Source organism: Sceloporus occidentalis, unplaced genomic scaffold (genome assembly GCF_023333645.1).
Source record: "Sceloporus occidentalis isolate IW3139 unplaced genomic scaffold, rSceOcc1.0.p SCAF_64, whole genome shotgun sequence".
Classification (NCBI taxonomy): Eukaryota; Metazoa; Chordata; class Lepidosauria; order Squamata; family Phrynosomatidae; genus Sceloporus; species Sceloporus occidentalis.
In genome coordinates, this window is record NW_028317044.1 from 2847048 (window position 1) to 2867538 (window position 20491).

At 45.4% G+C, this 20491-nt stretch overlaps 1 protein-coding gene across 1 annotated transcript in view; it reads right to left on the bottom strand.

The window, feature by feature from the left end:
• P2RX1 (purinergic receptor P2X 1) overlaps positions 1-20491 on the bottom strand; it is a 28584-nt gene that overhangs the window by 6781 nt on the left and 1312 nt on the right. Inside the window, exons 2-7 of the mRNA XM_089493422.1 lie at positions 5994-6141; positions 4717-4788; positions 3851-3920; positions 2251-2347; positions 1593-1673; positions 472-613 (exon numbers count right to left, since the gene is read on the bottom strand). Coding sequence (XP_089349548.1) covers positions 472-613; positions 1593-1673; positions 2251-2347; positions 3851-3920; positions 4717-4788; positions 5994-6141 — 610 coding nt within the window. The remainder of the gene's footprint in view (positions 1-471; positions 614-1592; positions 1674-2250; positions 2348-3850; positions 3921-4716; positions 4789-5993; positions 6142-20491) is intronic.

The window sequence follows — 20491 nt, forward strand, 5'->3', positions numbered from 1 at the left end:
TCAAGTCCCAGTACATGCAGTGGTGTCCCTTATACAAAATGGCAAAATCAAAATCAAGTGGGTTGGCAATGCAACATAAGAAAAGCTCTGATGTATCTGGCCAACGTTCTGTTTCTCTCAATGGACAACCATTGTACATCCCCAGTAGAAGATATGTGGACTGCCTCTGCCAACTAAGGTTCAACCTTCTCAAGAAGTAAGTATCCCCACTTGTACACCACTGTGATCAAATTTGGAATTTGGAATAGCGGTATATAAATAAATTATTATTATTATTATTATTATTATTATTATTATTAAACCCTGTAACTTTTGATCCCCTCACTTTCAAACAGCCCTCTGCCACTTGCTTGGATGCCAGCGTTCCTGAATATTGGGAACACCTCCATCGTCTTGGTCCCACCTTCATCTTCTTGGGTTCCCACCACCCATCCTTTTCTGTGGCCCCCAAAACGACGGAGGGATCCTTACCTTTCGAGCAAGGACCGAAAAGGTCTGCCCAGATTCCTTCACCACGTAGCCCAGCTCAAACACAGGGCACAAGGGGTCCCTGACTTTGTGGTAGGTGCAGTTCCTCAGGTAGGGCTTGGTGACTTTCTCAACAAGGTTGCGTCTGCGGGGAAGACAAAAGCCACACTTTATTGCGTCTGCGTTCTTTGTTTCGTTGAGTAACGCTTTGAGTCCTTGGACCAGGATTCTGGAAACTAGGATTTGAATCCAACTCAGGTATGGAAACCCGTTGGGTGACCCTGGGGAGGTCATACTGTCTCAGCCTCAGAGGAAGGCAATGGTGGCAAACCTTCTCGGAATAAATCTTCCCAAGAAAAGTTTAGAAGAGGAGCTCTAGAAGTTAGACTTGATCTGAAGACACATAACAACAACAGTTCTTTCCTCTGGTTGTGTTTAACTCATTCTGTGATAGTTATGAACTTATGCTGTTGCTGTTGTTGTATTATTATTCAGCAAAGAAACAAAGCACAAAACAACACAATGACCAAGAAAAAGCATATATTATATACTATATTCTCATTCCCACTTAGAGATAAATCGGTGTGCAATCTGAATTGATGGATCGATTTGACATCGGAGTGTGGTTCACGCTACATTTGCCTCGATTGTATTTTCTGGCATTAAAACAACCCACTTGTGGTTCGCATTTATGAATCAAAATGGTTCGGTTCCAGCCAATCGAAGGGCAAATTTGAATCGATTCCGATCCGCTTGTGGTTCACACTTGCGCTGAATTGATTTGATGAAAAAGACACGGGGAAAATCAACGTCAAAGAGACGCAGGTTAAATGAGTCTGGTGCATGGCCTCCGTCACCGAATCACTTCAGTGAATCGATTTCAGTGGGAACCAGGGTTGTTTGAACCGATTCAAACCGAATTGCGATCCAGTTTAAAAGGTAGTGGGAATGAGGCCACTATACTATACTATACTCTATCTTGTGAATGGACACTCGGCATCGCTCTGAGGTTCAGAGGCAATGGGGGAATTCAGGGCAACTCCAGCTCCAGAATATTCTGGAAGCAGCCCAGTGTATTCTGGCCATTGAAGACCTACCTTTCACCATCAGCATCCTTCACTTACCTGGAGACTTTGAACTTGGGGAAAGTGATGCTGTTCTTGATAAACAAGGTGAAGTTTTCAGCGGCTAGAAGCAGCGGTGGGCTGCAAGACACAAGATGTCCAGATGCCAAAACATGGAAGAGGCAAAGAAGAAGGGAGGATTAGAACCTGTTTCTCTAGTTGGCCATCTTTTACCTCCGTTCTGATACTTTCCAACACGTCGCGGGTGAAAACAGTGGGATGCGTGTGCCCACGAAACATTGCAACGTGGTCAAGATGCAAAGCTGAGAGATGCCACAACAGTATGCTTTTGCCTGAATTGACAGGATTTGTGCAAACTATTTTTTGTGCAAACTACTTTTGCACTTTGAACTCAGTTTGCAGCAATGGAAGTAAACTGTGGACAAAGGGAGAAATGGAGGAAGAAACTGGGACATTTTAAAGGCATTTCAAAAAGTGAGATGACAGAGGGAATGGATGAAGGCAAACAAACTGAAACATAATCCCGAGAAGACCGAGGTGCTTATCTGTGGGAATATGCTATACTATACTACTACTACTACTACTAAATACCTTAATGTTTAGTTTTTCCCCCAATGGGTCAAGGATCTGACGGAGTATAAAGCAACGGTGTTCTTGTGAGAATGAGCATCATTAGGATAAGAAAGCAGAAACTTACTTGGGCACTTCATCATCAATCTCTACAGGGCACCAGCCATAAATCTCACAGGTCTTCTGCGCATGGCTGAAGTTCACACATTTCCCAGTCATGATCCCTGAAGAAAACAGATAGCAAATGTGTAGTTAGTTAAAAAAAAAATCATCTGAGAGACCATCATATACAGAATCTAACGTTAGTCACCACTGACTTATACTGGCAAGGACTCCTGGGTGATACAATCCAAGAACACCTGGAAGGCTATAGGATTCGCACCATTGAATTCAAGTAGCGATGCTTGCTTCAAGTGCTCAGAAATGGACCAGAAGCTGGTGGAGATGTTGTGAAAGTGAGATATGGTCCCACAAATCATTTGCAGTCAATGGGGAATGAGTTGAGTGTCAGCAGTAGAGTAGTAACAAAGCCACCAACATTTCACAGATGTGGCTGAACAAGCTCAAGATTATGGTCAAGCTGGCAAAGGTTACTCCATAAGGAAGAACGCACAAGCCATGAGAGGCTGCAGGAGTTTGCTTTTGCCAGAGCCTACAGGGAAGGGCAAAATTCACCCTGAATTATTATTATTATTATTATTATTATTATTATTATTGATTTATTTATTTATAGCAGAATTGAATTAATTCGGTGCCAACTACTTTTGCACCTTGAGCTCCGTTTGCAGCAATTGAAGGAAGCTGAGCATAAAGTGGGAAAGTGGGAGGAAGAGAGAGAAACAGGGACATTTTAAAAGCATCTTAAAAGTGGGACAGTAATGCAACGCAAGAAATTTTGAAAACCAAATCTGAACCAAGAACGGATATTTGTCTTTTAAATATGTTAAACAGGATGCCCTCTAATCGAGGGAAAAAAATACTGGAGAGTCCTATTATCTTGGAAGGTATCTATTGTCCGAGGAATAAGGGAATCTTGTAGAATAACAATTAAGCTAACCATTTAATATATTTGGTATAGCAACTTTGAAAATGACTTATATACATTTGTAGTGGTGTGTTTTATATATTTATTATTATTATTATTATTATTATTATTATTATTATTATTATTAAGCTTTATTTATAAAGCGCTGTAAAATTACACAATTAAAATAGATAAAATAAACCTGCCGACGGTGTACATTCTACGAAAATAATTAAACCTAATGCAGATCAATACATCTTAACATTCAAGCAATACAATTCTTTAATTAATAAGATGGTTTCATTAATACAATTAATTGAAACTGCCCTTGCCAGCCTTAGGTAAATGGTACATTTTAAAATGCAGACACTCTTGAAAGCTACATTTGTTGTCCCCACGCATTTTGATGTCCGAGGCCATAGGTCTTATTTCATTCCCAAAGCCAAGGTGCTTGGATCAGACATATCCTAGGTCAGACAGGTTACTTTGGTACCTAAAAGAGGCAAATCTCACCCTTCCAGGTAGGAAAAAGACATTCCCGATAAATTACATAAGTAACAATATGGCATGTCCTTTCATGCCATTGACAATCTGCCACATGCGCTGGGTCGGTCCTGATACAACAAGTGATAGAACGGAAGGCTTAAACCACAAATCAATTTGCAAAAAGAGTTTTTTGGGGGGATGCTCTTCTCCTTCTCACCTTGACCCTGGCGAAGGAACTTCCCTTGCGCACATTTACTGTCTTCCTCGCATTTGCTTGCATCCGGATGCTGGGAGAAAGGAGGAAAAACGGGAGTCGTTCAGGAATGAAGATGCAGCTTTGGTAATAAGGTCTCATTCTCACCTTTGGGATGGATAGCTTCTGGCCTCCAAGACAAGATTGGTCTGGAGCACCTATCATCCTTACGGTTGAGGGCTGATGGGAGCTGCTGTCCAATAATTTCCAGAGGACCACGGCATGCGCTCACGCTACCATTGCGCTCTGCACTCCTTGCGCAGGTCTGTGGCCTTAATAAAGATGAACTGAACTCTGCAGTCCTATTGAAAACTTCATCCTTACAAACCGAGTGGTCCTCCTCCAGATGGTCCTCCAGATGTTTTTGGACTGCAGCTCCCATCACAACCCCAGGCAGCCAAGTAAGGGTTTGGTTCCAGGATCCTCCATGGATAACAAAATCCATGGGCGCTCAAATCCCATCACCATCATCATCATCATCATCATCATCATCATCATCATTATCATCATCATCATTCTGCCCTTCTCCTAAGGCTGGGACTCAGGGCGGCTTACAACATTAAAAACACACAACATGTAAAAAGACACAGTCAAGGAAATGGCACAGCAAAATGGTGTCCCTGATATAAAATGGCAAACCAAGGTTTGCTTTTTGGAATTTACACTTTTGGGGGAATATTTTCAAGCCGTGGATGCTTGAATCCGTGGATAAAAAGAATCCGCGGATAAGGCGGGCCGACTGTAGTACATTATAATGGAAACATTAAAATAGATAGATAGATAGATAGATAGATAGATAGATAGATAGATAAGGATAGTGAATGGCTTACCTCTGGACACGTTTCTTGTTTCTGTCCCCGAGTTACAATGAAGTTGGTCATCACCACAAAGGAACTGTCTCCCTGGAAAGGGAACAGAAGAGGAATTGCAAGAAGAGCAATAGGAAAATTCCCCACTACAACAGTCATGTCCAATGGAGGCTGGTGGGTTCTGTGTCGATGGAGGGATGGATCCGTTCTGGGTTTTAGCCTGAACTTTAAAGGAACTATCCAACGTTCCGAATGCTGTCCCTCAAATAGGTCCAGCTTGTAGGAGTTTGGGTTAAAACCCAGAATGGATCCACCGCCACATTGATCTGGATCCCAACGGTTTTGCTTTGCCAACTGGACTTAACTACTTGAGGGAGAGATGGGGGGGGGGGGGCAACATTTACGTCTAAGGCAGCATCCACACTGCAGAAACAATCGAGTCTGACACCACTTTAACTGCTATGTCTCAGTGCGATAAACGTCTCACAAAACAACAGCCCCCTGAATTTCATAGCATTGAGCCAGGGCAGTTAAAGTGGTGTGTTAAGGTTGAAAACACACAATTATCTGTATTTAAAGTACCCAGTGTTCAAAAAAATATGTATTAATTTGCTGCATTTGATGTGTAAGTGTGTGTGTGTATGTATATGTGTGTGTGTGTGTGTGTGTGTGTGTGTGTGTATCTCCCACTTGCCTCCCATAAGTGAAACGTGATTCCAAATTTTTGCATTTGCTTGTTTTCAACTGCAGATTGATGCAACGATCTAATGCACCTTTCGAAAAATATATGGACATACATGAGTAAATGGACACCAAATAGGCTGAGTCTGGAGAAGAGAAGGTTAAGAGGTGATATGATAGCCCTGTTTAAATATTTGAAGGGACGTCATATTAAGGAGGGAGCAAGCTTGTTTTCTGCTGCTCCAGAGAACAGGACATGGAGCAATGGATGCAAGCTGCAGGAAAAGAGATTCCAGCTCAACATTTGGAGGGCCTTCCTGAGAGTAAGAGCTGTTCGACAGTGGAACACACTCCTTCCTCGGAGTGTAGTGGAGTCTCCTTCTTTGGAGGTCTTTAAACAGAGGCTGGATGGCCATCTGTCAATGGGGATGCTTTGATTTGGATTTCCTGCATGGCAGAATGGGGTTGGACTGGATGGCCCTTGAGGGTCTCTTCCAACTCTATGATTCTATGATCCAACTCGACTATGGGACCATTTTGAAGATGGAAAAAGGAAAGGAAAGACATCCATCCATTCTTTCATTGGGCGCACCTCACCTGAAACTGTGCGTTCTTACCTGCGGTGGGAAAACATAATCCGCCACGTCCCAAATGTACGGACCCATATCGCTAAAGTTGGTCAACGTTAAGCCTTTGAGCTTCACGGAGACGGAGCTGATGATCCCGTCCTTGGACTGGTAGCCTTTTTCGTAGAGAAACACCCATCTAGGAAATAAATGAAAGAACAATATAGGCCATTGAATAACAATCCTGGTGAAACGAAACGGTGAAGGTAAAATGTTATGGAAACGTATAAAGTCTTTGTTGTATATAGTTTCACGGCAGCGAGGATCGTTTTTACAAGGAAATGGAATTATTTAAAACAGAATGTACTAACGTTGTTAAAATATGTCCATGATAAAACCTAATGTACATGATTTGCAGAAAGAGACTTAGAAATGAAACTCCAATGCAATGGGAAAGCCCTGAAATACCAACAATAGAAGACCTTTTAGCTAAAGCGCTAGATAGAGAGGGAGCCATCAGGCAGACCCAGCAACATCAGGGACTGCCTGAAGGAAGAGGCCCCTCCCTCCTCAACTGTCATCTCGGCCTCAGAGGGAGCCATCAGGCAGACCCAGCAACATCAGGGACTGCCTGAAGGAAGAGGCCCCTCCCTCCTCAACTGTCATCTCGGCCTCAGAGGGAGCCATCAGGCAGACCCAGCAACATCAGGGACTGCCTGAAGGAAGAGGCCCCTCCCTCCTCAACTGTCATCTCGGCCTCAGAGGGAGCCATCAGGCAGACCCAGCAACATCAGGGACTGCCTGAAGGAAGAGGCCCCTCCCTCCTCAACTGTCATCTCGGCCTCAGAGGGAGCCATCAGGCAGACCCAGCAACATCAGGGACTGCCTGAAGGAAGAGGCCCCTCCCTCCTCAACTGTCATCTCGGCCTCAGAGGGAGCCATCAGGCAGACCCAGCAACATCTTGGACTGCCTGAAGGAAGAGGCCCCTCCCTCCTCAACTGTCATCTCGGCCTCAGAGGGAGCCATCAGGCAGACCCAGCAACATCAGGGACTGCCTGAAGGAAGAGGCCCCTCCCTCCTCAACTGTCATCTCGGCCTCAGAGGGAGCCATCAGGCAGACCCAGCAACATCAGGGACTGCCTGAAGGAAGAGGCCCCTCCCTCCTCAACTGTCATCTCGGCCTCAGAGGGAGCCATCAGGCAGACCCAGCAACATCAGGGACTGCCTGAAGGAAGAGGCCCCTCCCTCCTCAACTGTCATCTCGGCCTCAGAGGGAGCCATCAGGCAGACCCAGCAACATCTTGGACTGCCTGAAGGAAGAGGCCCCTCCCTCCTCAACTGTCATCTCGGCCTCAGAGGGAGCCATCAGGCAGACCCAGCAACATCTTGGACTGCCTGAAGGAAGAGGCCCCTCCCTCCTCAACTGTCATCTCGGCCTCAGAGGGAGCCATCAGGCAGACCCAGCAACATCAGGGACTGCCTGAAGGAAGAGGCCCCTCCCTCCTCAACTGTCATCTCGGCCTCAGAGGGAGCCATCAGGCAGACCCAGCAACATCTTGGACTGCCTGAAGGAAGAGGCCCCTCCCTCCTCAACTGTCATCTCGGCCTCAGAGGGAGCCATCAGGCAGACCCAGCAACATCAGGGACTGCCTGAAGGAAGAGGCCCCTCCCTCCTCAACTGTCATCTCGGCCTCAGAGGGAGCCATCAGGCAGACCCAGCAACATCTTGGACTGCCTGAAGGAAGAGGCCCCTCCCTCCTCAACTGTCATCTCGGCCTCAGAGGGAGCCATCAGGCAGACCCAGCAACATCAGGGACTGCCTGAAGGAAGAGGCCCCTCCCTCCTCAACTGTCATCTCGGCCTCAGAGGGAGCCATCAGGCAGACCCAGCAACATCAGGGACTGCCTGAAGGAAGAGGCCCCTCCCTCCTCAACTGTCATCTCGGCCTCAGAGGGAGCCATCAGGCAGACCCAGCAACATCAGGGACTGCCTGAAGGAAGAGGCCCCTCCCTCCTCAACTGTCATCTCGGCCTCAGAGGGAGACATCAGGCAGACCCAGCAACATCAGGGACTGCCTGAAGGAAGAGGCCCCTCCCTCCTCAACTGTCATCTCGGCCTCAGAGGGAGACATCAGGCAGACCCAGCAACATCAGGGACTGCCTGAAGGAAGAGGCCCCTCCCTCCTCAACTGTCATCTCGGCCTCAGAGGGAGACATCAGGCAGACCCAGCAACATCAGGGACTGCCTGAAGGACGAGACTTCTCCCTCCTTTGTCACCTTGTATTTTGTATTGCATTATGATTTTTACTGTACACCGCTATGATCATTGCGGAATAGCGGTCTATAAATAAAACATATTATTATTATTATTATTATTATTATTATTATATGCTAGAAATGGTCAGCGTTGCTGAAGAAAAGGCCATCAAACAATGGAAGGAGGGTTGGAAATTAGTCTTGCAATGTTGTAAAGAAAGATGGAATAAAGGGAAATTCAAGTCATTGGAATAAATACACTCTCAAACATACTTAAGAACAATCAGAAATGTGCAATTGGACACTGAAATCAAGCTTAAAGCAGGTTATGGGGATCCAATGTGAAAAATGTTATGATAGAATATGAACATTAGAAATCAATTTCTGTAAAAATGCAATAAATATTATCCAACGAAACGGTGATGGTAGGCATTATAATTGTGTTATTAGAGTCTTGAAGGCCTTACCATTGCTTTGTGAGATTTGTATTACATCTTTTAACACTTTCCCGCTTTTCAGCAATGAGTAATAGTTGCAAAGAGGTTGCAAATATGCCAATGACCTCTGCATGGCAGGATTTGGACTCGGCGGCCCTAGCGTTCCCTTCTTTGGTTCTGGAAAAATGACACAACTGACCAAAACATCTTGCGTTATTGCAGTATCACAACACAATGTTCAGGCTGGACACACAATGTTCAGGCTTTTCAGCCACTCCAAAATCCATGCTGGCTTTTCGTTTCCATCATGCTCCCTTCAACATTCAATAGCCATTCTAGCGGCACTGCATGCTACCTTGGATGCGTTGCTTTTAGGATCTTCCTCTCCACCCTTGCATTGGAGTTTCATTCCTAAAGTGTTTGCGTACATCTCTTTCTGCAAAAACGACGTTGGCAAAGCTGGCGCTACCTCCCTGTGGCATCTGGGTGGTGCTGTTTGGCCACATAAGCCTCGGCACGCACTGTTTGTGAACAAGTGAGTATGCAATCTCCAAAACAGAAAAGTCTAAGGAAGAAAAGAGATCCACTTGAGGGGAAAAATCATCTTTATTATGGGAACTTCCTCTAAGGACACCCGAAGACTCATCTAGACAATGGAGCAAGCTTGTTTCTGCTGCTCCAGAGACTATAACACAAAACAATGAATGCAAATCATGCAGTGATGGCGAACCTATGGCACGCGTGCCAGAGGTGGCACTCAGAGCCCTCTCTGTGGGCACACATGCTGTCTCCCTCGCACAGACTTTGCCAGAGTTTCTTACTAGAAAGCCAGAGGGACGTGGCACTTTGCAATAAATAAGTGGGGTCTGGGTTGCAGTTTGGGCACTCGGGCCTGTTACAGACTGCCAGAATAAAGCTGCTTCGGGTCTCTTTGGAGGTATGCTATTTAAATGATGCATGCATCCTAAGAATCCGGAAGCTGCACCAAAAGCTGCCCTCCGGTGCTTAGGAATGGAGTGTGGCTTTGGTACGACCTCCAGACTTTTAGGACCCATGCATCATTTAAATAGCATACCTCCAAAGAGACTCGAAGCAGCTTTATTTTGGCAGTCTGTAACAAGCCTCGGTCTGTAAAAGGTTCACCATCACTGGATTATAGGAAAAGAGATTCCTCCTAACTGGAGACTCCTCCTAACTAGAGGAACTAGACTCCCTCGGAGGTCGGTGGGCTCTCCTTCTTTGGAGGGCTTTAAGCAGAGATTGGATGGGCAACTTTTTAATAGTTTAGGATTTTATCGCAGGATAAAAGTGTATTTGGCAATACTTAGCACACAACCGTTCTGCCGCTGCCTTGCATCTCATTTGTTACTGCATTGCGCCTTTACCTTGATGGGGAAAAACCATCAATGGACTCAAAACCTCATGACTATTTCCTTCATGAAATCTGGAACAGAAACACTACCTGACTGATGTGAAAGCCTCCAGGTGCAAGAGGATATTTGTGCAAAGTGTTGTCGCACTCTCTCCTTCCTTTCCAAAAATCTGGAGTAACTGGGATGTCTTGTTTTGCAGGGTGATGGATCTGGAGTAACCGGGATGTCTTGCTTTGCAGGGTGATGGATCTGGAGTAACTGGGATGTCTTGTTCTGCAGGGTGATGGATCTGGAGTAACTGGGATGTCTTGCTTTGCAGGGTGAGGGATCTGGAGTAACTGGGATGTCTTGTTCTGCAGGGTGATGGATCTGGAGTAACTGGGATGTCTTGCTTTGCAGGGTGAGGGATCTGGAGTAACTGGGATGTCTTGCTTTACAGGGTGAGGGATCTGGAGTAACTGGGATGTCTTGCTTTGCAGGGTGATGGATCTGGAGTAACTGGGATGTCTTGCTTTGCAGGGTGATGGATCTGGAGTAACTGGGATGTCTTGCTTTGCAGGGTGAGGGATCTGGAGTAACTGGGATGTCTTGCTTTGCAGGGTGATGGATCTGGAGTAACTGGGATGTCTTGTTCTGCAGGGTGATGGATCTGGAGTAACTGGGATGTCTTGCTTTGCAGGGTGAGGGATCTGGAGTAACTGGGATGTCTTGCTTTGCAGGGTGAGGGATCTGGAGTAACTGGGATGTCTTGCTTTGCAGGGTGAGGGATCTGGAGTAACTGGGATGTCTTGCTTTGCAGGGTGATGGATCTGGAGTAACTGGGATGTCTTGTTCTGCAGGGTGATAGATCTGGAGTAACTGGGATGTCTTGCTTTGCAGGGTGAGGGATCTGGAGTAACTGGGATGTCTTGCTTTGCAGGGTGATGGATCTGGAGTAACCGGGATGTCTTGCTTTGCAGGGTGATGGATCTGGAGTAACTGGGATGTCTTGCTTTGCAGGGTGAGGGATCTGGAGTAACCGGGATGTCTTGCTTTGCAGGGTGATGGATCTGGAGTAACTGGGATGTCTTGCTTTGCAGGGTGATGGATCTGGAGTAACCGGGATGTCTTGCTTTGCAGGGTGAGGGATCTGGAGTAACCGGGATGTCTTGCTTTGCAGGATGAGGGATCTGGAGTAACTGGGATGTCTTGCTTTGCAGGGTGATGGATCTGGAGTAACTGGCATGTCTTGTTCTGCAGGGTGATGGATCTGGAGTAACTGGGATGTCTTGCTTTGCAGGGTGATGGATCTGGAGTAACCGGGATGTCTTGCTTTGCAGGGTGATGGATCTGGAGTAACTGGGATGTCTTGCTTTGCAGGGTGATGGATCTGGAGTAACCGGGATGTCTTGCTTTGAAGGGTGATGGATCTGGAGTAACCGGGATGTCTTGCTTTGCAGGGTGATGGATCTGGAGTAACCGGGATGTCTTGCTTTGAAGGGTGATGGATCTGGAGTAACCGGGATGTCTTGCTTTGAAGGGTGAGGGATCTGGAGTAACCGGGATGTCTTGCTTTGAAGGGTGATGGATCTGGAGTAACCGGGATGTCTTGCTTTGAAGGGTGAGGGATCTGGAGTAACCGGGATGTCTTGCTTTGCAGGGTGATGGATCTGGAGTAACCGGAATGTCTTGCTTTGAAGGGTGAGGGATCTGGAGTAACCAGGATGTCTTGCTTTGAAGGGTGAGGGATCTGGAGTAACCGGAATGTCTTGCTTTGAAGGGTGAGGGATCTGGAGTAACCAGGATGTCTTGCTTTGCAGGGTGATGGATCTGGAGTAACCGGGATGTCTTGCTTTGAAGGGTGAGGGATCTGGAGTAACCGGGATGTCTTGCTTTGCAGGGTGATGGATCTGGAGTAACTGGGATGTCTTGCTTTGCAGGGTGATGGATCTGGAGTAACTGGGATGTCTTGCTTTGCAGGGTGATGGATCTGGAGTAACCGGGATGTCTTGCTTTGAAGGGTGAGGGATCTGGAGTAACCGGGATGTCTTGCTTTGCAGGGTGATGGATCTGGAGTAACCGGAATGTCTTGCTTTGAAGGGTGAGGGATCTGGAGTAACCAGGATGTCTTGCTTTGAAGGGTGAGGGATCTGGAGTAACCGGAATGTCTTGCTTTGAAGGGTGAGGGATCTGGAGTAACCAGGATGTCTTGCTTTGCAGGGTGATGGATCTGGAGTAACCGGGATGTCTTGCTTTGAAGGGTGAGGGATCTGGAGTAACCGGGATGTCTTGCTTTGCAGGGTGATGGATCTGGAGTAACTGGGATGTCTTGCTTTGCAGGGTGATGGATCTGGAGTAACTGGGATGTCTTGCTTTGCAGGGTGATGGATCTGGAGTAACTGGGATGTCTTGCTTTGCAGGGTAGTGTTTCTGTTCCAGATTTCATGAATGTGTGTTGTGTGATGCATCCTGACTTAAAATAGGCATTTTGTGTTCAGAGGGATATAGCCCATCGTCTGGAGGGTGGATAGAAACCAGATTTGCCCCCCCCACCCCCGTTCTTTTTTAATTTGTCTGGCTCAACTGAGACCATTCCACAAAAGTTTGGATTTCGTCTCAGAAGTAACGGCGGCCTTTACAGTCTCTGCGACTAAACCAGGATTAAATTGTTTTCTTGTAATCCAGCCGGATGGATACCAGAGAGTCCAAAGGTTTTAGAGAAACTAGCATGGTAATCTGGCAAAAAATAAAATAAAATATGAACGAAAATAAAAGAAACTTCCAACCCACATATTTTCAGATCTCTGAATATTTAGCATTTTTAACTAAATATAACCTGGATTAAAATCTTGGCCCATGGTCGGCATCAGGGTCAGTCTGGGGCATAACGCTTATGGATTAAAAGCCCAGTACGGATCGTGAACGGCAAATTTCCAACCCACCGCTCTCATTTTTTCCACCACTGACTTACCCGACTATACAAATCCTTTCCCACTTTGAACTGGGTTTGCAATAGAGGCTCCAAAAATGATCCAGAAGCCTATACAAGGAACAGAAACACTCTGCAAATCTTTTGGGGAAAGCCTGAGAACTGGTACTACCATGCAGCTCAATGCTTTGCTAATCCAGGCCCCCAGAGCCCTCCGTTTTTATGACCTTTCGCTGCTGCTGCGATGGAGCAGAGTACATGTGTAAATAGCAGTTTGCTTCCATGTACAGCCCATCTCTTGTGGTTTCCTTAAGACCAAGATAAACAAGGTACTCCTTTCCCATAGAGTCAAGGATATTGATCTTTCTGGAGAGGATGTAACCCAGGGGCCATCCAAAGAAAGAAGTTCTGCTTTTTCAGTTCCATCGAAGCCTGACTCTTCTACACAATCCCAGTTAGAGTAGACCCTTTGAATGGATGCGGTTTACCCAAGTGTTGACCTACTTTAACAATGGGGCCTAATCTAACTAGGACTACTAACAGGTTTCATGCTTTAAAATAGAGTCCCTCCATATCTGTGGATTCTTATTCATGGATTCAACCACTCATGTCTTGTAAATATTTTTAATATATATACATCCCCAAAAGCAAACCTTGATTTGGCCCTTTTATATAAAAGACACCCTTTTACTCTGCCACTGTATTTAATGGGACTTGAGCATCCGTGGATTTTGGTATCCATGGGGGTCCTGGAACCCAACCCCAGAAGATACCAAGGGCCCACTATACATCCACACTACAATTTTGGTTTTAATTGTCCTGGATTAGAATATGATTCAATCCGATAACGAACAGAGAATGGATCATAATGCATTAATGGAGGCTATGAGCATGGTTCTTAATCGATCTAAAGACTGTTGAAATTTCTGACCTGGAAATGATGATAAATCCATGAACTGTGGCAACCACTTTCATTGACCCTGTTGCTTCTTGTCTGATCAGGCGTTCACTGTATAATCCAAAGCTTCAAACATGCTGGCTCTAGCTATAACTCAGCAACTCAACTCTGTCCAGCTGCATGCATCTGAGGAAGTAGACCAAAGTCTAGGAAAGCTCAGGCTGCCAACTTCTTTGTTTAGTTAGTCTCAAAGGTGCAACAAGATCTCTCTATATACTGATCCTACAGACCAACACGACTATATCTTTGAATTATGTCCAATTTGGTTGCTTGGGGACTCCTGGCAAAATGTTGTTTGCAATTTCTTTGTTAGTGTTGGATACCAAGACTGAAGACCAGTTCGTTCTTGGTCTGCAAGACTGAAGACCAGTCTGTTCTTGGTCTGCAAGAAGATACCAAGACTGAAGACCAGTCTGTTCTTGGTCTGCAAGAAGATACCAAGACTGAAGACCAGTCCGTTCTTGGTCTGGAAGATGATACCAAGACCGAAGACCAGTCCATTCTTGGTCTGCAAGAGGATACCAAGACCGAAGACCAGTTCGTTCTTGGTCTGCAAGAGGCAGGAATCCACACTGATTCCCCTTGCAGAAGGTCAGGTGGATAGCATCAGGATGAAAAGACGCTTCAGTTGGTCCCAATAATCAGATCTAAGCCACCATTACTACCTATTGGATCTTCTCTCATCTCAATGGAAAACCTCTTCACTCCATGCTCTTCCCAGTTGTTGGCGCCTTATTTGTTGCACCACACCAAAGCTAGGTTAGGCTAGGCTTGAAAACATCCTAAGTACAAGCACAAGCCAGAAACATTTCAGATTAAAGAACATCTGTTGCAGAAGAAACTGCTTCATCGCCTAGACCAAGCCTAGAGTAGAAGACAGACCAGTCTTTTTGGGGAAGGAATTTCACAGACTGGGTGACACCACTGAGAAAGCCATGCCACGAATCCTTGCTTTCTCCCACTCTCTGCTTTCCACAACCACAACAGCCCTATGAACAGTCCAGGACCCTGGCATCTCTTGAATTATATTCCTTGGCTATATTCCTAAGGACCCTTTTTAAAAAACCCAGACTTGGCAACGCACGCGTTGCAAAGCTCTCCAACAGAAACCGACCACATACATTCTTTGGGACTTATTTTATGCGTGGGACAAAAATTAATACCCTCTTGTCCATCTGCCTGCCAGCTTTGTGTTCCCATCCTCTGGAGCGATGGGCAAAGGCCAGTTACGTGGCACGCCGGAAATGTCTGGAAGGCTTTTCATGTTTAGAGGAAATTCCCATACCGTCGGATGTTTGTTTTACTCCGGCAAGCGGAGCGATCGTTGAGAGACTTAGTGTCAGGCTTCTGTATCGGAGGGCAATGCATCTGCTCCAAATTTCAGAGGATCTATCAAAAGGTGCAGAAACCTAACTTAGGCCTGTTCCAGACTGCCCAAATAAAGCTGCTTTGGGTCTCTTTGGAGGTATGCTGTTTAAATGATGCATGCATCCTAAGAATCCGGAAGCTGCACCAAAGCTGCCCTCCAGTGCTTAGGAATGGCGTGTGGCTTTGGCGCAACCTCCCGACTCTTAGGACCCATGCATCATTTAAATAGCATACCTCCAAAGAGACCCAAAGCAGCTTTATTTTGGCAGTCTAGAACAGGCCTTATATTATTTTTGTAAAATTGGGATATTGTTGTTGTATTGTCTGGACTTTTTATTGTAAGCTGCCTCTGTTGTCTTCCGACAGAGAGGTGGGGTAAAAATAAAGTTGTTATTATCATTATCATCATCATTATTATTAGCAATGCCATTGTACAGAGATGGCAAGAAGATCATCTATTATTTATTTCCCAGTTGCAAAAAGGTTTCCCCAAAAGTCCAGAAGCCCTGCCAGAAAGAATAATGGAGTATCAAGAGTTTTGAATCCTGATGTGTTCCTAAGGATTTTTATGCGCAGGTAGACACCTGTGGCTTGTATGTGCAAAGCCCATCATTTTCTACACAGAATGAAGGAGAAAATAACTTTCCGACATACAACGCTTAGGGAAAAGCCTGCCGTCTCAAATGGGAAACAGGCCCACACAGATGGAAGATGTATGGCGAACTCATCTTGCCCAAGGTAGTTAACATTAAGCATTAAGGAGCATGGCTTACATTTCTGGCTGCCACAGTTTTACGACTGTTGCTCTGCATTTGTCACGCTTTGAAATACGCAGCCTGGTTTTGGGAGGCTACTGCAGCAGAGATCTGGAAAATGTCTAGGACTGGACGGCACTGTTGGCTGACAGCGCTTTGCTTCCGGGGACTGGTATTTCTTCTCTTACTGCAAAGATGGATCGCAAAATAGGAGACACATATATCCGGACTCTGGGTTTTTTTTTGGACTACAGATCACAAAATCCCCAATGGGAGGACAGGTAGAGGTTTTTCGGGGTCTGTGGCCATGTTCTAGAAGAGTTTATTCCTGACGTTTCGCCAGCATCTGTGGCTGGCATCTTCGGAGAATGTACCCCACTCTCTTCCATGCCAGCATTCTCTGAAGATGCCAGCCACAGATGCTGGCGAAACGTCAGGAATAAACTCTTCTAGGACATGTCCACATAGACCGAAAGACCCACAAAAGCTATGGATGCCGGCCATGAAAGCCTTCGACTTCACATTCTTCGGCATTATCTTCCTTTGCTTCATCCTTTACATCCTTCATTACATGCCCCTAAGTTTTACCCTCGACTTATCCATGGGTCAGATCCAAATCCATAACTGTGGCCCCAAAATCTGCCCTCGACTTGGACGTGAGTTACAGTCGAGTATATATACACAACATTCACCTTGAGAATAAACATTATTTTCCATCTTACTGTAGGTTTTGGTTCATTTCCAAATATTAAATTTCATTTTACATTTTATTACCGCTTATATTTCCTAACTGCCACGCTCTGAGCCTACTTCGCAGGCTTGTTGTGACTGTAGAGATGTGGGAAAACCATGGCTGAAGAAGGAGAGAGACAGAAGCAGGGTTCTTCCTATTCCTTTAGACAGACTGTGTTGGCTCAAGGAGGAGGTTTTGAGTGTCGGGAAAAGACCCCAAACGTCCAACTATTTAATTTGTTATTATTGGACCTGTGCTGCCAAGAATGGAGAGAGATGCTTGGTGGACTTTCTGCCCCGTGTGCCAAAATAATTTGGCTGGCTTTGAGCATTACGCACCTTGAATTGGACGGAGAGGGTCAGCCCAAGTTCCCACTCCGACAGCAAAGCGTCGAGGGCCAGAAATGGGTATAAACATCCAAAACGAAATACCTAGCTAATTTTCCTTTTATTTCCATCCCTCGGTTTCAGTTTGGATCAAGCGAGCCTTCTATAGCTATCATAATATGGGAGTAGGAGCCCAAACCATTTGGGATTAGAAAGAGAAAGAAAGAAAGAAAGAAAGAAAGAAAGAAAGAAAGAAAGAAAAAATAATGGCACAGTACTCAGCTCAGATGTGTAAACCCACCTTGGACATGTCACACTCTCTCAGCCTCAGAGGATTGCAGTGGCAAATCTCCTCTGAACAAATCTTGCCAAGAAAACCCCAGGATAGGTTTGCCTTAGGGTTGCCATAGGTCTTTTGCAAGTCACACTCTCTCAGCCTCAGAGGATTGCAATGCCAACTGAACAAATCTTGCCAAGAAAACCCCAATATAGGTTTGCCTTAGGGTTGCCATAAGTCAAAAATGACTCGAACGTGCACAACAACAACAACAACGCACACATTCCTACGTCTAGCTGAGTTCAAGAAATTTTACTTGCAGGTAAGTATCCGGTTAGTTACCTGGGATTGAGGCTGCTGCTGCCACACTGCAGAAACAAAGTAGTTTGACACCACTTTAACCACCAGGGAAGGCTCAATATCACTGCAAACTGTGTTCAAAGTGTAAAAGTAGTTTGTATTCAATGTGAATTCGAAGGCTTTCATGGCTGGCATCCATGCTTTTTGTGGGTTTTTCAGGCTCTGTGGCCATGTTCTGGAAGAGTTTGTTCCTGATGTTTCGCCAGCATCTGTGGCTGGCATCTTCAGAGAATGCTGGCATGGAAGAGAGTTGGAGATACATACACACACACAGTGTGAACCTGGGTATATACCCAACTCTCTTCCATGCCAGCATTCTCTAAAGATGCCAGCCACAGATGCTGGCGAAACGTGAGGAACAAACTCTTCCAGAACATGGCCATAGATCCCAAAAAACGCACCAATAAACACAGTATTTGGGGGAGGAACAGGAGGCTGCAGAATTCAGCCAAGCCAATCTTGCTTTTTTGAGACATTTCCTTCCTATGATGAAACGGAGTTACAGTTTATCCACTGTTTCCCCAATGGTTTGCAACCTTTTAAACCTTCCAAATGACAAAATACTCAAATACATGGAGTATTTTATTTTTGCAAATGGTCGCCAAAGACACACATAATAAGTCATGCAAAGGACACACCTGGGTGCTTGAAGGGCCCCTTTTCTCTAAGAAACTAAAACTAACTACCCAGAGCATGAAAAAAGTTACTTTCTGGGGAGTAAAGCTTGCAGAATCCCCAACTGCCATAGCCGCCTTAGTAAGGGTGCTCAACAATGGCTCCTTTTCATCCTGGAGAGAAGTGACCAGTGGGGTCCCACGGGGTTTTGTCTTGGACCAAGTGCTATTCAACATCTTTACCAATGACTTGGATGACAGAATTGGGGGCATACTTATCAAATTTGCAGATGACACCAAATTAGGAGGAGTAGCTAATACTCCAGAGGACAGGATCAAGATTCAAAGTGACCTGAATAGACTAGAAAGCTGGGCCAAAGCTAACAAAATGAATTTCAACACAGAGAAATGTAAGGTACTGCACTTAGGATGGAAAAATGAAATGCACAGATATAGGATGGGGGACACCTGGATGAATGAAACTACGTGTGAAAGGGATCTAGGCGTCCAAGTAGACCACAAGTTGAACATGAGTCAACAGTGTGATGCGGCAGCTAAAAAAGCCAATGTCATTTTAGGCTGCATCAATAGAAGTATAATGTCTAGATCAAGGGAAGTAATAGTGCCACTCTATTCTGCTTTGGTCAGGCCCCACTTGGAATATTGTTTCCAGTTCTGGGAACCACAATTTAAAAAGGATGTGGAGAAACTGGAGCATGTCCAAAGGAGGGTGGCTAAAATGGTGAAGGGTCTGGAAACCATGCCCTATGAGGAGAGACTTAGGGAGCTGGGGGTGTTTAGCCTGGAGAAGAAAAGGTTAAGAGGTGATACGATAGCCCTGTTTAAATATTTGAAGGGATGTCATATTGAGGAGGGAGCAAGCTTGTTTTCTGCTGCTCCAGAAAACAGGACCCAGAACAATGGATGCAAGCTCCAGGAAAAGAGATTAGGAGGAACCTCCTGACAATAAGGGCTGTTTGACAGTGGAACACACTCTTTCAGAGTGTAGTAGAGTCTCCTTCATTGGAGGTCTTTAAACAGAGGTTGGATGGTCATCTGTCAGGGATGCTTTGATTGAGAGTTCCTGCATGGCAGAATGGGGTTGGACTGGATGGCCCTTGCAGTCTCTTCCAACTCTATGATTCTATGATTCTATGGAGGATTCTGAAAACTATATGCCTCCATTTCCACATTTCCAAACTTGTAGGTTATTCACTTTGCAGAGCACTTGGAGACCATTTGTCCGAACAGTCTCCAAATACTCGACGGGTCAGTGCATCTGCTATGAATTTCAGTCCAAACTTTAAAGGAGGTAGTTTGCAAAGGTCTTTGGACTAAGCAATAAACTGTTTTTAAAGGAGGTAACCAAGGCGTTGAACTTGGCCACTGCCACCAAAAATTTTAAGCACATTGTACAGGTCCCTGAAAGTTCGCACTACAACCCAGGGTGGATTCACAGCCACGCTGGCATGGAACTGCTAACTACTACTGCATTTCTAAGGAGTTTGAGTTTTGAGTAGCCAGTGTTGTATTATAAATGTTAACCCGTCATCATCCATGGCGCCTTCATAAGCCTTGAAGGAGACTCTGTAGTCATGAGCATATGTAGATCGCTCTCTTTTTCTCCATTGCACTTTCATTTATGCCCAAAGGAGCTCTCACTCCGGCCACAAGCGCTATCACAAAACCCAGATGCGCCAGAATAAGGAAGTTAAAAAACCCCAAGCCAGCGATCAAACCAACAAACCAACTGTTAATAATATCTGCCAGCAAAGTTTATGTACAACTTTACACCTGGTCCTTTGTGAGTGAGCTCCACTGAGATCCGGAGTGCTTCTTACGTCTGACCGCAAATGATATTTCTCCTTTCGGATAAAGAGATCCTTGCAAAATACAAAATCATAGGAGTTGTAAAGAACCACAAGGGCCATCTAGTCCTATGCAGGGATACACAACGCAACCAAAACACTCACAATAAATGGCTGACCTAAAGTGCGCAACGACTAATAAACGGGTCCGAGAGCAAATCAAGCCTGAACCTTCCCGAGAAGCCAAAATGTCTAAATCAAACTGACCCTCAAAGGTGCTACGAGATCTCTGTACATACTGATCCTACAGACGAACACGGCTATATTTTTGAACCCCAGTCCTGGAACCCCAGTGGGACTGGTTAAGCTGGTTTT